The sequence below is a fragment of the Vulpes vulpes genome, chromosome 6, assembly GCF_048418805.1.
Source record: "Vulpes vulpes isolate BD-2025 chromosome 6, VulVul3, whole genome shotgun sequence".
In the NCBI taxonomy this organism is placed as follows: domain Eukaryota; kingdom Metazoa; phylum Chordata; class Mammalia; order Carnivora; family Canidae; genus Vulpes; species Vulpes vulpes.
The window spans coordinates 51,990,631-52,009,132 of record NC_132785.1 but is presented as its reverse complement, the minus strand read 5'-3'; the positions used below and the strand labels follow the sequence as shown (position 1 = coordinate 52,009,132).

Genomic DNA, 18,502 nt, shown 5'->3' with positions numbered 1-18,502 from the left:
GGAACAGTGTGCGTGAAAGCACTTACAGTATGTGAGGAACAGCGTGCGTGCATGCTCAAGACAAATATACACACAAGTGTGTACACACAACTGGTAGTCTTTATATCACCAAAATGCCACACACCTCTTTATCACAGACAGGAAAAACGGAGCCAGCAGAGATCGAGGAATACAAACCCACTTGTGCTCCATCTAGTTAATTAACCTGCTCTGGAGCATGGCACACTGTTTCTTCTGAGATTTTAAAAGTAACAAAGTAATGGCACTGGAATAATCCAGTCTGTACTGAGGAGATGTGGCTTGGCTTGCTTTGAGAAAAAAAGAAATCATTCCCTGAGGAGTTAACTGGAAAATACTTGCACAGAATATTTTCATTATTTGCATAAAATTATAGATGTTATAGGAAATACCTCATTTCTTTGTAACAATATTTTAATCAGGGATGAAATTTCTATAAAATATAAGATTAAAAGTTTTTCTATCTTTAAAACATTAGTGCGAAGCACAGTGCTTGGCATACACTAAGTGTTGAATACACCACTGTCTCACGAAGAAATAAATTTGAAAGTTCTAGTAAACACTTGGCACTGCTATAGTGCTTTTCATCCAATTTAGACCTGGATCATTTCAAGATACTCAAATTGTCTTGGAAGATTTGCTGTCAGCCTTCAGAAAGGTGGAAGCAGTGGGCAGGAAGGACAAATACTTAAAAGGCTATGCTGAGGGTGCCTGGGTAACACAGGCAGTTGAGCATCCGACTCTTGGTTTTAGCTCCGGCTTGACCTTCAAGTCATGTCAGCAGGCTCCACGCTCACTGTGGAGTCAGCCTGAGTGTCTCTTTCTCCCTCTTCCCTATTTCCCCTGGTCTCTCTAATAAATTTTATTTTATTTTATTTTTTTTCTAATAAATTTTAAAACAAAACATAACAAAAACAAAACAACAACAAAAACCTACCTTGGGCTAGCGTTTGCAAGCATCATACTTGCCCTTCTCTACCCCAAAACTTGAGTTAGCTGATCTACATGGCTGAGAGGCTGTCACAGTCTGTTTTGTAAGACAACTAACTAAGTTTCTAGTGGTAGGTCAAGGACTAAATACAAAACTATAGGATTAAAAAACAAAAAAACAAAACAGAAAAACAAATATTACCATAAATAAGAAATCAGGGATTTATTAGTTCAGGAAACAGCCTGTGTTAATTCCAAAAATCTCTGCCAATTTTATACCTGATGTGGATAGGCATCTCCTGAACCCATTTGTCTTTTGTTCTGGTCAAATATAATCCACAATTGGCTGTCAAATTCTGATTCATACAATAGTTCACAGAGTAGTGGGCAACTTGGAGTTACTTCCCCACTCTTGGGCTATAAAAAAAAAAAAATAAGAATAAGTACTTGATATGATTTATATGATTTCTAACATAGATCGGTAATACTGTTACTGATAAGATTTTTACATTACAAGTATTAAAAATATTTTCTTCTGGTAACCAATATTAAAAATGCAGAATATCCAATACTTTGGCACTAATTAAAGGTATTTTTCTTTTATAAGCTTTCAAAAATACAAACCTAGCTATCTGTATGCATTGAGTATAACATATATTCTTCAGGACCTCTAATTAGAAAACTGAAAATGACAATTCACTGAAACAATCATCTAAACATTAAAACCAGATTTGTATTATGCTTCAATAAGAGTTTGGCTGAAATCTTACTGATCCTATATAAACTCTTAGGACCAACGTTTACACTAGTCTCAACTATCTTTACCACTCATTCAACCAAGAGTTATTCTGACTTTTCATTGTTTTAACACCTACTTCAGAGAAAGCAATCAGACCCGGTACCATAATCAGAAGGCATCTGGCATTGATGAGACATCTAGCCACTGGACAGTTAGCACCGAATGGGTACCACTGAATAGGTATCAATGAATAAAAAAATTAAGGCTCAAAGGTCAGGTCACCACTAATTTAGACTTTATGACTTCAGACCTGAATAGTACTTAGACCATTACAAATTATAATTTCCAAGAGGATAATTCCAAGTTAACCAGTGTTAATTACTTGACTCTATTTCATATATATACATATAAATTAAATTACTTGTCCTGCCATTTGTGACTTCACATTTCATGAAAAAAACACAGAAGTTCATTTTAAGGTTATGCTTTATTATAAAAACACTTACCTGGTGAAAGTTATATGTCAGGATCATCTCATAAAGCTGACGATTATTTGGCAAAACATCTCTTGATCCTAAAGGTTTTGTTTTTGCACTCAATGGGCTGTAATTAGAAAAACATGTAAGTAATTTGATGCAAGAATTCATTTACTGAGAGAAATGAAACTATAACCAACAAAATCTGTAACACAGCACAGTAAGTGACAATGAGCATTCCTAAAACCTGTCCTTTTCAGTATATAATATTTTAAATCAGTTTACAGAATTCTTTATTGGCTGAACCATAGCAACATATACAGTTTAAATTCTGCAACATTACAGAAACATTTTCAAATGTCAACAAATAGTTCTTTTTTTTTTTTTTTTTTTTTTTTTTTTAACAAATAGTTCCTAACCAGATCCCAATAGTAGGACAACAACTGCTAAGAGTGTTAAGGACAGACAGGTTTTGACTCGCATCCTTCTGTCCAAACTGCAGAGAGCAATATACTCCCATCAGAGGATGGGTCCTGTAGATGCCACACTGAGAGCTTTATACACGTTATTAAGGCTAGAAGCTACTGCTGAGGCTGCTTCTTAGAAAGCTGCTGGGATTCCTAGGCTGCAAAGTCAGAAACTACATTTTCATCTCTAGCACTCAGATGATTTAAAAAGATGACTCTTTTCAAAGAGTAGAAGAGATATCCCCACTCCTATCACACCAATGCTCAACATCTGTAGTCTTAAAACACTTAATGATACCGTAGTGTCTGGACCCAGCTCTTCAAAGTTATGCAGGGAGCCAGATCTTCATACTTCAGAGAGGACTGAACATCAAAACGATTGATTCCTTCCGATGCATGCTACAAAGGATAGTTATCAAATTAGGTTCTCAAACTTTATTGATAATAAATTGTATTCTTAAACATTTGAACCTAAGATAAACATGCATAATGCAAAGTTTATAAGCACCCATGAACAAATACTACTGTTATTTTCAGAACTACAGGTAATCTGCCCGTTAATGTTTAAGTCCAACCAGTGAGGTTATTTTTTAATAACACAAATAACTGACATTAAAAATTATGGAAATGTGGAACTTACAATGTTTAATTGAGGAGCAGTACACACTATTCCATGGAAAGAAATGGTATAATCGATATTGACATCACTAAGACTTGCCCACCAACGAGCAATGCAAAACTCAATTGCTTTCCCACCCTGTGAAGAATAAAAATTACAAACTTGTAAATCTCTTTTCTCATTTTCCTTCAAATTACAGAATATAAATAGGTGTTTTAAAGCAATTCTAGCTTTCAAACTTTCCTATCTGTACACCTGTGGGTGGAATTAGTTGCAAAGATAGAGAGTAAAGATACACAGTTATCTACTCAGAGTATAGAGAGTAAAGATACAGTCATCTACTCAGACTCCTACAGCCCTTGTCATAGAAGATTGGAGGCAGCTTTTGAGAACATATACAACAAAATAATGGTGAAAACAAACTGGAATAAAAACTTCAGACCAAAGGAAAACTTATAAAAACCATGATAAGGAAAGGGTAAGTATTACAGCTCTGTAAGGCATAGTCAATACCCACAGCTGAATTTCAAGCTCAGAGCTGCCTGGTAATCAAAGCAAAATGATATCATGGTCCCTTACATCTTTCTCCCTATTAAAAAAAATTAAAAACAAAAATTATTTTTAGCACTGAGTTTTAAATTAGTTTTTCTAGTAATCAGTATACATTAGCAAGTTTGAAGATGGGTCATGTGATACTAACATTTACAAGAACACAAGAAGCTGTAATGAGAAACCTAAGGAAAGATGATAGAACTGTGTGAAAACACTAGGCAGCAGGTTCAAGAAAGAACACAGGTTTGCTCCGCTTCTGCAGAGGAAGAACCGCAGCCCAGAAGGATGGGGACCTGGCACACTTGAGGTCATTCAGGTGAGAAGCAGTAGTGGCTTCACATATAGAGCAAAACAGCCTCCTGGAGTCTTAACAACTGGGTTTTACTAAAATAACAAGTAGAAAACATGTAGAAAAATCTTAAATAAGGAAATAATCTCCTGTGTGATGAGGCAACACTCCCAACTGGGCTCTATGGTGCAAGCCGTCAGAATCCAGCAGACCAGCATTTTCCTCTGATGACATTTCTTAAAGATTTCAGATGATTAATATTTATCTCCAACTTAGTCTCAAGTATCCCACTGAGACTACCTACCTTCCCACTTTATTTGGCATCAATAAAATATGCAGCCCCCAGTCTGAATACAAACTATAAAATCAAATTCAAATACATAGTCTTAGCCCCATACCAAAAATAAAAAAGAAATCATTTCATAGGATTTCAAACTGGTAATGAAAACTTACTAAGACAGGAAAAGCTTCAGTTAGTGTTCCTTTTTCTGGAAGTGAACAAAACTTATAGAATTCATGACTTCGATACGCTCTTTGCTTCACAAGCTGCACTGCATGAAGAACAAACTTGGCTGACACCTCAGAAGAACAGGAGCACACAGTAACTTCTAAAATGAGAAGAGAAGCAGCAAAGTTTTAAACTGATGGGATTTAAAACAGAGGTAGGATTGTTTTAATAATATCAACTTTTTAGAAAATAACGTATCAAGAATAAAATGATGCATTCAAAGGAAAACTACATATTTCCTTAACAAAGAATCGACAGAATATTAATAAAGATGAAAGGGTAGGAAAATAAACAAATCAGTAACACAATTAACAACCGCTATGCTGCAAACACCACGGAACAGCGAGCTGCCCACGGATGGACACAGTTGTCCTAATCAAGTTATTTTCAAAAACCTGCTCTAGGTAAAAATCAACCAATTCCTGATAAAGAGAATTTTAATTTTAGAACGCTCTATTTGTTATCACACCTAAATTCCATTAGTGTCTATTTATTCAAATTCATTGATAACTTTTCCTAGTCTCTCCCTCATGTCGGCTTCTAGAAAAGTATGATTATTAGAACTACACATCTTAGGTTTTATTCTGAGGCTGAGCTAGAGGCAAAACCAAAATCACTGTGAAGCAGAATCAGCATCCTGTCTAATGCACACTCACTCTAATACAGGAAGCTTAAAGCAAGGCTTATGTTTCTGGTTCACAAGGTCAAGTGGTTAGAGAGCTCTGTGAACCTCATCAATTGCTAAGGATTAAAAATCCAGTGTTAGGACAGTATTTCTAGTTATCTGAAACAGGACCCATCTGTAGTATATTTCTTTCACTTTCTTTTTCTTTTCTTTTCTTTCTTTTCTTTTCTTCTTTCTTTCTTTCTTTCTTTCTTTCTTTCTTTCTTTCTTTCTTTCTTTCTTTCCCATTTTACTGAGACACAATTGACAACATTGCATAGGTGTTTACAGTATACACTGTGAGGCTATGATATACATGTTTTAAAATGATTATTACAGGGAGGTTATTAACACATCCATCACTTTACATACATACACCAATTTTTTTGGTGGTGAGACTATTTCAGATCTGACTTTTAGCAAATTTCAAGTACATAACACAGAATAGACAACTATAGTCACCATGCTGGACATTAGAGTGCTTACACCTATTCACCGAATAAGTGAAATTCTGTACCCTCTGACCACCATCTTCCCATTTCCTTCCCCACTCAAAGCACATTTCTAATCTAAGGCTGCTAAATGGTCTGAGCTACTTCTATTCTGGATCATTCAATAAATTTTTATTAAAAAAAACTAATTATATTCAATACCAACCAAGACAAATCATAATTTGAACATTATACTTACTGGCATTTACCATTGAAAAAATATCAGATTCAGCATTAATTAATCATAGATTTTCCTTTATTACAATTAGTGTATATTTTATCAGGGCTCACTGTTAGATAAATCCATGGGGACCTATATGAATGGTAGCCTAGAGCTGTTCAACAATACAACTCTGACTCTAATCACTAACAGATAAGGTATTCTAAACTAAGTTAAAATTCTGAATGTTAAAACATCTTAGATAGCCTAGATGATTTGATGTATGAGCCAGTGTAAAATAGTATGAGATCTTCATAATATTTTAAACCTAACAGCCAATGTAGGGTGTCAGATGTAGTATTGTTATGACAAAAGCACATGTTAGAGATATATGAACTACTTTCTATGGTCACAATCCTAGCAGAGATAGAAAGTACATAAAGATAAAGTGGTCAGGACAGACTCAAATGTTACTTACCAGCCCATGTCGCACCCTCAGGAACCTCAATAAAATGCCTTCGAATTTGACCAGGCTTAAAATGTACATCTGTCAAGGCTAGATCATAATGTGATGATTCATTTACTCTAAAAATAAAAATAAATGGCTAAATGTGATGCTGTCACAAAAAAGGCTTTTATACTACAAGCCCACTGGTACTCTAGATTTTAAGAGTTCATTAGAAACGAGCATGGGGATTTAAAGGTTGGTTATAGAACAGTGTGCACAATACTATCTCATTTTTGCAACATGTTAGCAGCGATAAATTCTGGATAGCCCAGTGTAGATGATTTTTCTCCTTTTACTGGTCTATGCTACAATTTGTCCATAAGACATACATACACAGCTTTCCCAACTACTAGAATCTGTGACTGATACTATCTTACAACTCTGAGAATGGCATTAAACCCCTTATATAGCTGCAAAATACCCCACACCATAATGACACAGTAAAGAAGAAAACTACTTTTATAGCATTTTGGTAAGAAACCAATGATACATAAAGGTCAAATGTATAATTTTCTACTATGGAAACCTAAAGAATATGCAAAGGACAAATTTTAGTCAGTGTGACAAACATTTAATGAGTGCCTACTATATATATGAGGCACTGCTGTTAAGAGCTACAAATACAACACTGAACATATTTTCCTTGCCCTGGCCAATCTCATGAAGACAGAAGAACTACCAGAAACATTTAACAGAATATGCTCTGGGTAGATAGGAAGTGTTAGTGGAAAAGATTCCTGAAGGAGACAATGTCTCGGCTGATTCCTGAATCTTATAAATTATCTTGTCTAATTTTCTATACTGGACTTTGAGGGAAAATCTGCCTGAGGATTTAAGTGTTCTGCAATTTCTCCATGTGTGTGTCACTTTTTATCTCCTGATTTTCATCCTATGTTTCCTACAGGCTGAGAACTACTGCATATTTAATATTTACCAGTTAACTAACTCAGTAGAAACTGTTAACCGAATGTTCTGAAGATACTGTGTAATGGGCTCCACAGAGTAACTAGTAGGATACAGTCCCTGTGTCTTCAGTCAAATGTGGTGAGCTAAAAAAGATGACGTCTTGACTGACACGTGTACCACAGCATGTACAAAGCACCATGAAGGAGCAAGAAGGAACTTCCTTCACTCGGGGATGACTAGGAACGAGCCAGTCTGAGGAAGCCTGAATGCCGACACCAGTGAGGAGTACGAATGTTGGGTGGATGGGGTGACAGGAAACGCTGGTTTTAAAGGACCACTGTTTGCTATTTTAAAGAGCATGATCCTGGGGAGCACCACTGTTCTATCTTAAACAGAAAGCAGTATGACAGATCAGAGCTTCTCGGTTCCGGGGTAAAAGATATGATGGGAAAGAAGAGTCTGGAAACAGGAGAAGTGGGAGAGCCAGAGAAAACAGCAATCCCACAGACAAGAGGTATAATGGTGGGGAGACGGGGTGGGAGTGGAGGAGGGATGAAGTAATATTGTGAAATGCTCCAGATGGATCAGGGAGTTAGGAGGGTGGAGTTTTGGCACAGGGGGCAGGGCACAGGAGATGCCACTGGGTATTCTCACAGTCAAAAGGCAATAGAAAGACCACGTGCCACTTTCGACTCTGAGCAAGAGGCAGAACTAAAAGCCAGTTACCTGATTCTGGTCTACCATCTTTTAAAAGTTCATACTATTTCCATAAATAGCCATTAAAAAATCCCATGTAACGGTAAGCTGTTGGCAACTTGTTACTTACTTGGCTGCTATAACTGCAGTGATTGGAACTCTGAACAGAGGCCCTGCATTGGGGGATGCTATATCATAGCCACATACCTTGAAAAAAAGAGTAAGTTTCAGTATCCACAAACTTTTAAAAGATGAAAAAAAAAAAAAAAAAGAAAGAAAAAAAGGTGAAATCTATTCATAGAGTAAGTTAATTTAATATTAAAATTTAAAGGTCTTAAGCACAAGTTGACACCAATTTTCTGATGTTGGGTCGCATAAATAATGGCAAATAGCCTAAATAAATGCATGCATAACCACCCTTGACCAATTCAGACCAAAGGGCAGACAGACTGCCACACAAGGTATTTTTACATGTTTTAAAGAGTACTTAGAAAGTTACAATGAAGATGAACCAATACCTCTGTATAATGCAATCCTTCCCTTAAGCCCCTCGGATCCACACGTATGTTTATGTGTCTACATTGATTCATGAGTTCCAAATGGCTGGGACACTGAACCCAAGACGAATTTGAAGTTAAAGCTAAATGAAGCTGAAGGGATATTTTTTCAGCGTTTTCTAGCATTAAAAAGACCAAAAATGAAAGATTAGTACTTTTTTCCTTTTCTTCCATTTTAAAAAGTTTTATCTTCTCATAAAATCTAGCAGATGAGTTTAATCAGTGATAAAATGTACTAGGGCATGTGCTTCCAAAACACAGTTCAAATAAAGCAGTCACAGAATCTTCCCTACATTTTAGTGCACTTGTGATCCAGTCACACTTTATCCAACATGGCTGTAATCTTAAAATAAGGGGTTTCCCTGAGCATCTGTCATTACTGCATGCAGAGAGCGGCACCTGCCTGAAAGGAAGATGCCAAGTACACGGTGGTGACCCCTCCTTGGAGCGACAGTTCTCCCTGGCTGCTTCTGCTTCCCACCCTCCAACTAAAACTCTGTTTACACCCAAGTAGTAAGAGTGCTAAACAAAAGAAACTGGATGCTTCATTATCCACAATTCAATAATACTCTGGGACACTGAAGACCCAGGCTACAGGCTACTGTTTTCCTCAGTGGTTACCAGGCTGACTGAATTGCCACAATACTGGGATTTCTGCTTGCCATCACACCGCCCCCTCCCCTTAAACTATGTAACATTTAAAATAATATTGTCAACTCATCTTTTTTCTTCAGGACATTAACCAAAATGGCATTGCTCTCATATGATACTATTCATTCAAGCTATAAATGTGAGCACTTTGGCTTACTGTCCTTTTATTTCTTACCGGTATTTTCTGGAAACACAGGTTCAATGCCAACGCCATGATCTGAAGGTGCAGCCACCTGAACAGGGTCTCGGAGGTAGATGCCACGGTTATTTCCAACAGTAACAGTGAAACCTAATTTATTAGCAAACGATGTATTCTGAACGAGGTAGTCATAGGCTTTATCAACCTAATTAAAAGAATACAAAAGGTAAAATATCAATGGTTGGGTCAAGAAAATATTTTGCTATAAATTACCAATTTGATTTCAGTCATAAAAAGGTACAGGTGAAAAGCCAGTTTCTACGTTCACCTGTCTCAACTACATAGTGACCCCAAATAAAGAGGGCAAGTCTACCTTTTCAGACAAGACATCAGTCTGACCACTCACCTCCAGCTCCAGTCTCTAGATTCACACCACTAGTCCCAAGTGACTAAAGTCAGAACTCCTCCATACACCACTAAATTCACAACTTTTGCCCTCGACATCTTCACTTTGAATTTCTACCCTCCATGTGTCTTATGTCTACTGTATTTCTCTCTTACTGCAACAAATTTGTCTTAACTACAAAATCTGTTTTCATATCCTCTTTGCTTATTAGTTCAGAACCTATTATGAACATATAATGTAGAATCAGATAAACTCAATCACTGTTACAACAGGAAATACTATCCAGTAACAACTAAAACAGTATCTTGATGACTATTAAGCCATTTTTCATACAAACACTACCTGAATAATACCATGTCCTTGGGCAAATACTTCTATATTGTCAGCCTTCACTGCAGTGTTTTCTAGAGCTCTTCTGACTGAATGAACCGTATAGTTAACGTTATTTGCTTTCAGACCTGAAATTAAAAAGCAAAAGCAAGAATGAAGTATTAGAGAGTGTACTACTTGAAATTTCTCTTCCCCTCACCAGTAGAGAAAATGTGTACATTTTCTGGCTTTAATGTCTGGTGTTTCAACACTCAATTTCTTTTCTTTTTCTTTTTTTTGGAAGATTTGTTTGTTTATTCATGAGAGATACAGAGACAGAGGCAGAGACATAGGCAGAGGGAGAAGCAGGCTCTCTCTGGGGAGCCTGATGCAGGACCCAACTCTAGGACCCCAGGATTATGACCTGAGCCACAGGCAGATGCTCAACCACTGAGCCACCAAGTGCCAACACTCAATTTCTTAATCTTTTCTAGAAAGCTGAACTACAACAGTCTGACTCAAAACTGCTGGCATTGTGTAAACACTTCATTCAACAAAAATCACTGTGTGTCCATTACACAATGGCATTAGTGTGCACTCTGCAAAGGTGATGCAAACATTTAAAGCAGGTAGAGGCATTCGAATGACATTTTCTTTAAAATACTGCTGGTCATAGGGGTACCTGGCTGGCTCAGCTGGTAGAACATGGGCTGGTAGAACATGGGACCCTCGGTCTTGAGGTTGTAAGGTTAAGCCCCACGTTGGCTGTGGAGATCACTTAAAAATAAAATCTTAAAGCACTGCTGGTCAAATGATATAGTTGCTGGAGATATTAATCAACTTGGCTGTGTTACAGACACCAAGAGAACTTAAAACAAACCAGCAGAAAAGATGCTGAAGCTTGACCACAGCTCAATTCAGTATTTTTGAGACTGGATCCTAGATACTGATACCGATTAAAAGCTTCCTGGGTGATGGCAGAAGCATCCAGGCTGGGAATGACTGTTCTGTGGGAAGATATGTAAGCCACCAATTTGTCAACTTTGTGTTGAACACTGTTGTGAAAGATAAAAGATGAGAAATACCACATTCCTGTCCATTCCAGAGTTCATCAAACATGTGCGCACTTATGATGTTAAAAGAAATGAACAAAACACAGAAATATGCTGCTTTAAGAGTGAATCAAGAAAGTAGCCTATTTTGTCAGTAAGAATCCAAAAGAAGGTTATGCTCTATCAGAGGAAAGAATATGAAAATCTTATTCTTGCCAGGATGCACAAGAATTTGCAAGACCAAAAAATGGCACAAAAGGATTCTAGGCAGAGAGAGTAAGATGTGCAAAGACCAGAGACGTGGAGCAATCCTGAAATCTGATGAGGTGGAAAAGGGCTAGAAATGAGGGCAGAGTCCTGGGATCTCATAGAGGAACACTCCTGAGGTGGAATCTTTGCGACGACCTGGTGACCATAACTGGGTCCCAGTAAATGCCAATGCCATCCAATTAATACCGTGAGCCTCTGACACATCACCCCAGAAACTCTTATCTCCTTTTCCATTTTAGTTATCCCCACAGCAATGCTCATGATCTTTTAACATGTAATATAAACTAACTTTAAATTCTGCTTACAGTCTCTCTCCCACAGCTAAGATATAAATTCCACATGGGCAGGTAATTTTGATCCAAAGTAATGCTTGATAGCCATTAGTAGCAAATAAATTTATTTGTTGGATGAATGAATAGAATTCAAATCCTTATTATCATATAGTTATTCTCCACCTTAAACTTTACTTTGAGCCAGGACATTTTCTCACCATAAGGACTTCAGAAAACAAGTATCTGTCTGCAATAAGGTGAGAGAAATTTATACAATTATTCTCTATGACTACTGCCTGACTTTAAATTATGCTATCAACTGGTAATTCACCACCTATTCCCTGGAATTTAGAAACAGTTCTGAGTTAGACCAAGTAGAGCACTAAGCAGTGTCCCTACCTGAAAGTATCAGGGCGATGCCTCCGCACGCATTGGGAGAAGACATAGACGTCCCATTCATTAGCTGAGTTCCTCTCAATGTCCAGTTGGGAACAGAAGCAATGGCTCCTCCTGGTGCACTGATACTTACTCCAAGGGCTCCATCAGCACTGAAGGAAAAGCCATTAAAGTTTGCTTATAATGGTAAGAATTAGATCAACATGGGCATTCATAACAAGGCCACTGGTCAAGTAGATCAGAGTACAATACCATGCATAATTTGCAGTACTGGAATCAGTTGGAAAAAAATACCCAGCACAGCTATTTTCCCATTATGTATCTTCCTTAAAAGTGGGCAAAATCTTATTAAGTGTGTCTGTATGTATCTGGGATTATGTGCAAAGGGTGTCAGGTATATTTATGGAGAGAAAATGTCACTGCTCAGATTCCTTAATGAATGCATTTTTTCCCTGTCTGTAGTAAGTAGAAGCCTTTCCTTTTTAAAAGTTTAATATAGCCACTGTCCAACAGACATGTAGGACACAGAGGACATTTATTTATTTTTAAAAGATTTAATTTATTTATTTGAGCACTTGTGCGTGTGCGTGCTCAGTGGAGGTGGGGGGAGGGGCAGAGGGACAAGCTGACTACCCACTGAATGCAGAACCCAACATGGGGCTCAATCCCTTCTTGATCCTGGGAACCCTGCGATCATGACCTGAGCCAAAGGCAGATGCCACTCAGGCGCCCCCAGAAGGCATTTAAAACTTTCCAAAAGATGTGTTTAAAAAGAGCTCATGAGAAACTGGTGAAATTTACTTTAATAATGTATTTTACTTAACTCAACATATCCAAAATGTAATTTCAATATATAATTAGTGTAAAAAAATGAGTTAATTTATGTTCTTTTTTATACTAGTCTTAAATAAATATCTAACATACATTTCACACTTTAGCACATCTCAATGTAGACTAGCCTCACATGACTCAGGGCTGTCATACTGGATGGCTCAAGGCTGCTAGGCCTCTAGTTGAGGGCTCTGACTACACAGGGCTAACGAGATAAAGCCCATGGAGCTCATCACTGTGTCATCACTAAAAACAAGCTTTGGCCCTCTGCCCCAAGTAAAGGAATAACATGATGACACACTTCTTCTTCCTCCCTGGAGGAGTGGCTGGTAAGTTCCCCATAAAAGCTGTTGGCCTCTCCCTTTTACTACTCTTCCTCCAACTGGTAGGACTATTTTTATTACTGGCTAAGGATAATAGTGCAATTTGGTTTCAAATTTTCACAAAGAGCTGAAAGCAATACAAATAAGATCCTCCTCCTAAAGTGGGTTGGTGGCACCTTATTTAGTGATCTTAAAGAGAACATTGTTAAGTAAAGATCGGTTGACCTGTACAGATTTTCATATGGTATTATTGATTGACAAATGGTTGCACAGGCACCAGAAACAGTGTGATCTCTCAGTTATTTACAGGAGAATTACTAAAAGGATGTACACCACAATATCACCCAAACACACCACAGTGTGATTTAGGGTGATTTTTACTTTCTTCTTTGCACCATCCGTATCGTCTACCAATGTTCACAATGAGCAGGCAGTGTCTTATAACTGGAAAAAGTAACTAGAAGAGTCATAAATTCTAACTACCTCCTATTGCTCTCTATTCATTTTACACTACACTGTTAAAGTGATTAATCATAAAACACTTAATAAGTGTTCTAAAAAGGGTTATGTAAATATAATATTATTAAAATAAAATTTTGGGCTGCCTGGTTGGCTCAGTTGGTAGAGCTGTGTGACTTAATCTTGGGGCTGTTAGCTCATGTCCTATGAAGTAAAGTTTTCTTTATAGAATTCTTACATATTCCTTATTTAAAAACTTTACATAATTGTAGAAGTTTCTTTAAAAAAACTAGTGATGTTTTTCTTCTAAAATGCAGTATGTAATGAAATTCAAAATGTGCTTATGTAGACATTATTGGGTAATCAGTCTTTAAGAAATATGCAATACTTGCAAATACCAGGAAATCAAGTAAATTGTGTCTGTCTTTCTTGACAAAGAGGATTTTTCAAGTAGTATATAGAATATGCTCCATTCTGTGATCACTAGACAATGTTTCATACCTTAATAATTAACCCTAATAATCAAACCATATATTTGTAGTAATATTCCATATTCATAGCACAGTGAACATGAACAAATTCTCTCATTCCTAAAATAACTGGTTTGTGAGCCAGTATCTCCTTAATCCAGGCTTCCCTCACAATTCGTGAACTTGTTTTTCTTGAAATAAATCTTTAAATGTCCTACAGGCAAATAAAACTAACAGAGGCTGGTTTACACGTTCTCTGATACTTTGTGTTTATACTGACTGTAAGATAAAACATTTCAAAATCAATTTTAGAAGAGAATCAACAAGTTTAATAATTAGTACTTTTATTAAATGAACATAAAACATGTAAACCTTTGCCAACTTTGATTCTTAATCCTGGCCCCTCTTACTCAGTGATGTGGTGTTTTAGGCCAATTAGTTGGGCTGATGTGGGCAGTATATGGTGATGATACAGGCAAGGCTTGCTGTCCACACAGAAATCTATAGCCTGATTGCTTTCAGTAACAATGATAGTAAACTACTGAAATCAGTTTATTTTTTAAGAATTAGAAAACAGTAGGAAGATACCTGTAACTGAGAGATTTAAATTTGTCATTACCATCATGATTCCAACCAGTTTTTCTCATCATTTTATTTTTATTTTATTTATTTGACAGAGCAAGCACAAGCAGTGGAAGCAGCAGGCAGAGGGAGAGGGAGAAGCAGACTCCCCGCTGAGCAGGGAGGGCAATGTGGGGTTTGAACCCAGGACCCTGGGATCATGACTTGGGCTGAAGGCAGATGTTCAACCGAGACACCCAGGTGTCCCCCAGTTTTTCTAATTTTATACTCAGAACAGTATTGTCACACTCTAACAATAAAATATCTAAAATTTATTCCTTTAATTATGTTTCCTTGAAATGAGACTGTTCCTCAAAATATGAATGCTGAAAAAGTAAAAACTAAAATGTACCTGGTAAAATTACCACTTGTCTCCCCCCACCATGTAGTTTAACAAAGTATTTGTAATAGACCCATGTCCTACCTGGGGCCTCTAGAAGACCATGTGTATTGATTTGCTGGTAACTTCTCTCTCAGAGAATACTCAGCAACCATCATATCGGGAGAAACATAAGCACCAACGCCTGTTGGGTGAATATCATCATTAATGAAAGGTTGTAAAATTCGATCCGAATTCTAAACCCACTATTCACTCAGCTGTGACCTTGGGTAAATACTTAATCATCCTATATCACAGTCCTTGCTCATAAATGGAAAAGAAAGAAAATTTAATGAGCAAGGAAAGTTAACCATGTACCAGATGTTATACTAGGTGCTTTGGTTTTGAATATAAAAATATCCCCCAGGATTATCATGTGGATTAAATATTAAAATATACCTAAAACTGTCTGTGTAAAAGAAAATGAGAAATGTGTCTTAAACTATAAAATATTAATTTTAGGAAAATAAGGGAATTAGTTTGCCTTCATTTTCAAGCAACCACTGTATCCACAATTCTACCCATTAAGGTTAGCAGTATCCCTCTTCCCCAAAATGGCTGTAAAAACAAGCAAGCAGCACAGATACTTAACATGCTGCAGTCTTCCAGATAAATATGTAAAGCAGAGTAGTCAGAAAGGTTCTTAATTCACAGACTCTCAGGGATCAAACTCAAGTTTCTTCATTCTAGAAATCTAGAAACAGTCTAGAGAGGGTCTAGAGAAGGCTGAAAATACTAAGTGTATAATGATAGGTGGAGAAAAGGTTTAGAATCCAGGTCTACCAGCGCCTAATTCTTCTTTGCAACATGATACACATGCAGAGTAGAAGACTGAATAAAATATGTGAGTTAAGAGGATTTAGGTTAACAATGCTGCCACATAAAACGGTAATCACTGTGAAATTTAGTTTAAAATTATCAATGAGTCTGGGGATAAGAAAATGACAAAATACTGGGTACTGTGGCAGAGTGGTGTATTTTGATCTTTAGGTACCTTTTAGTTCTATTTTGTTTCATTTTAATTTATGTATCTAAAATATCTAGAGAACTGAAATACAAAGGACAGATCACAGGTAGGCACTATTGTCTCAATACAGGATTTAACAGAATCTATAAATAAAAGCATGTCCTAATAAGCTAAGATCACTGCTATTGAAAAAAAAATTTAAAGGACCAGTTTCTAAACTTGGGATACTTAAATGCTATTATGTATCTATATCATCTACAGTAACTGAATGCCTTTAATAATAACTATAATATGTATACATTCAAGCAGTTATTTATGTATACACCAGAAAAATTATTTGGGACCAAAGAGCTTTCATTGTCATGCATCCAATTATGTTAAAATATATTAGACTTATATTGTTCTCGAATTTAAAAATAAAGTAAAAAATTCTAGACATCAATTACTATCTATTTGTTCTCTCAGTTCATCCTCCTCCTCATTCATGCCTCATGTTAAGAAAAACAGAAGGTGGGTGTTACGTTTTGTGGGCGTTTTCACATAAGTTGGCAGCTACAGCTAATCTTATCATTTTCCTATTATGAATGCAACTCATTTTGATTCCCCCAAACTCCTGCTGACAGGCATTTTCCTCATTGAGTACAGTGGAAACGGCAACACAGCATCGCATCCTGTAGACCAAACAGTGGAAGAGAAGCCACGTTCTCATGAATAAAACTTCTCCTTCTCGGCATCTGATTCTTTCTGCACGTCCCAAGAGAAATTAGAGGAAACTATACCGTAAATAAGCAGTCATATACTATAAATAAAAAGTGAAGCAAGTATCTGTGTTTATGTCATTCACTTGGTCTGGAAAACCCTTCCCTTGCTCATTTCTACCTATCGAAATCCTCACAGCCACACTTCTTTCCGAGAGCCTCACCTGAATTCTTGAATCAGAAGTAATTGCACTTTTGCAAACCTAGATTGTACCTGTCCTTCCCTCAAATCACTTACTGCAGTCTACTTCAGATCCGCAGTTCTCTACTAGCTTTCAGGTCCTGAGGGTGTACACTCAACTTCATGGGGTCTTGCATATAGTAGAGATACAATTAACATCAAATTCACTGAGTTTTTTGCTTGCTTGTTTTTAAATAAGTCTATTTCTAAAACAGGAAACTAACCTATTACACTTGACGTAGTTCCACCTGGACAACCGACCGTAGAAAGGCATGGACCGTTATTTCCAGCACTTGAAACATAAATTATATTATGCTTCCAAACTGCTTCACTGATTACTTCACAAATTCTCCTGAAAGAGAGTATTCCTTTGAACATAGAAAACTGTCCCATTTTTCAAAAAATGTATTATTATACTGCGAAGAGATTTTCAAATACGGTTTTCACAAAACCAAATGAAAATAAGGATTCTAAGTAGTAGCACTAAAACAGTGGCTACAAGTAGGCATTTGAATCAGGCGACATTCTCAAACTACACGCTTAGCCTTATTCCCAGCATTTACAATACCAAGATGACATTCAAATGTGTGGTTAAGTAAAATCTGGCACCTCCACCATGGGTCGAACAGGATACAGCCAGTCCAAGTGATACACCTCAGCTGGATTTTAGTGTAAGGAAGGAGTCATGAGACCAAGGTAAATGTGGGAAGAATGCTAGATTCAATGCTGAACATATGTAGGCAAAATAAACTACAAAAGGATCAAAAGCAAATACTGAAATATCAGCAGGGATCGGATTAGATGGTGGGGCAAGAAGTAGTTTGATTTCCACCCTCCCCTGCAATACTGTCTTCTGAAATGAGTCCTCAGGGGATTCTTATAGATATTTATGATCAGTAGCAAAGGTGAAGGGGAACAAAGGCGACAGACAGGAAGGACTTCAGAGTATGATCTAAAATACAGAGTCTGGCTAGAACCTGATAGCAAACAAGAAATGTACTGGTATTAAATAAAAGAGAAGACGTTAGGCCACTGAGGAAATGCAGTCAATAGAAAAAAAAGGCCTAAGGCCAAGAACGCCACAGTCCTAAGAGCAAAGGGAAGAATACTAGGGAAAGGTAACCCTAAAGGATGATTGTCAAAGGAAGAGAAAGAAAGGCACTTAGGTAAAGCAGGCACCGAAGCAAGAGAAGAGGGCAACATTATGGTCACAAAAGAAATGAGAGAGGATGACAGAGTGATTGTCATAAGGGCAGTAAAGTGATGTGTCACAGGAAACCTAGTATTGGTTAGCTGAGAAAACTTAGTTATTTGTTAACAGCAAACTGTAGGGTCTGGCTTGGTAAAATTTTCATCTTGGCCAGCCTTTATCAAAGAACTTCAGAGACCGGGTGATAGGTAGAGATGGATGGCCTGGTGGGAATGGGGGACAGGTGAT

At 37.1% G+C, this 18,502-nt stretch overlaps 1 protein-coding gene across 4 annotated transcripts in view; it reads right to left on the bottom strand.

The window, feature by feature from the left end:
* The window catches only part of TPP2 (tripeptidyl peptidase 2), a 69,443-nt gene that overhangs the window by 20,758 nt on the left and 30,183 nt on the right, over window positions 1-18,502 (bottom strand). For all 4 annotated transcript variants that reach the window (XR_012002040.1, XR_012002041.1, XM_026008891.2 and 1 more), the window contains exons 9-21: window positions 17,289-17,416; window positions 15,204-15,303; window positions 12,079-12,227; window positions 10,119-10,234; window positions 9,407-9,575; window positions 8,542-8,699; window positions 8,154-8,230; window positions 6,392-6,498; window positions 4,544-4,698; window positions 3,271-3,387; window positions 2,929-3,029; window positions 2,194-2,290; window positions 1,228-1,365 (exon numbers count right to left, since the gene is read on the bottom strand). Coding sequence is in view for 2 of the 4 variants with exons in the window: in XM_026008891.2 (XP_025864676.1) it covers window positions 1,228-1,365; window positions 2,194-2,290; window positions 2,929-3,029; window positions 3,271-3,387; window positions 4,544-4,698; window positions 6,392-6,498; window positions 8,154-8,230; window positions 8,542-8,699; window positions 9,407-9,575; window positions 10,119-10,234; window positions 12,079-12,227; window positions 15,204-15,303; window positions 17,289-17,416 (1,612 nt within the window). In the remaining 2 variants the exon portion in view is untranslated. The remainder of the gene's footprint in view (window positions 1-1,227; window positions 1,366-2,193; window positions 2,291-2,928; window positions 3,030-3,270; window positions 3,388-4,543; window positions 4,699-6,391; window positions 6,499-8,153; window positions 8,231-8,541; window positions 8,700-9,406; window positions 9,576-10,118; window positions 10,235-12,078; window positions 12,228-15,203; window positions 15,304-17,288; window positions 17,417-18,502) is intronic.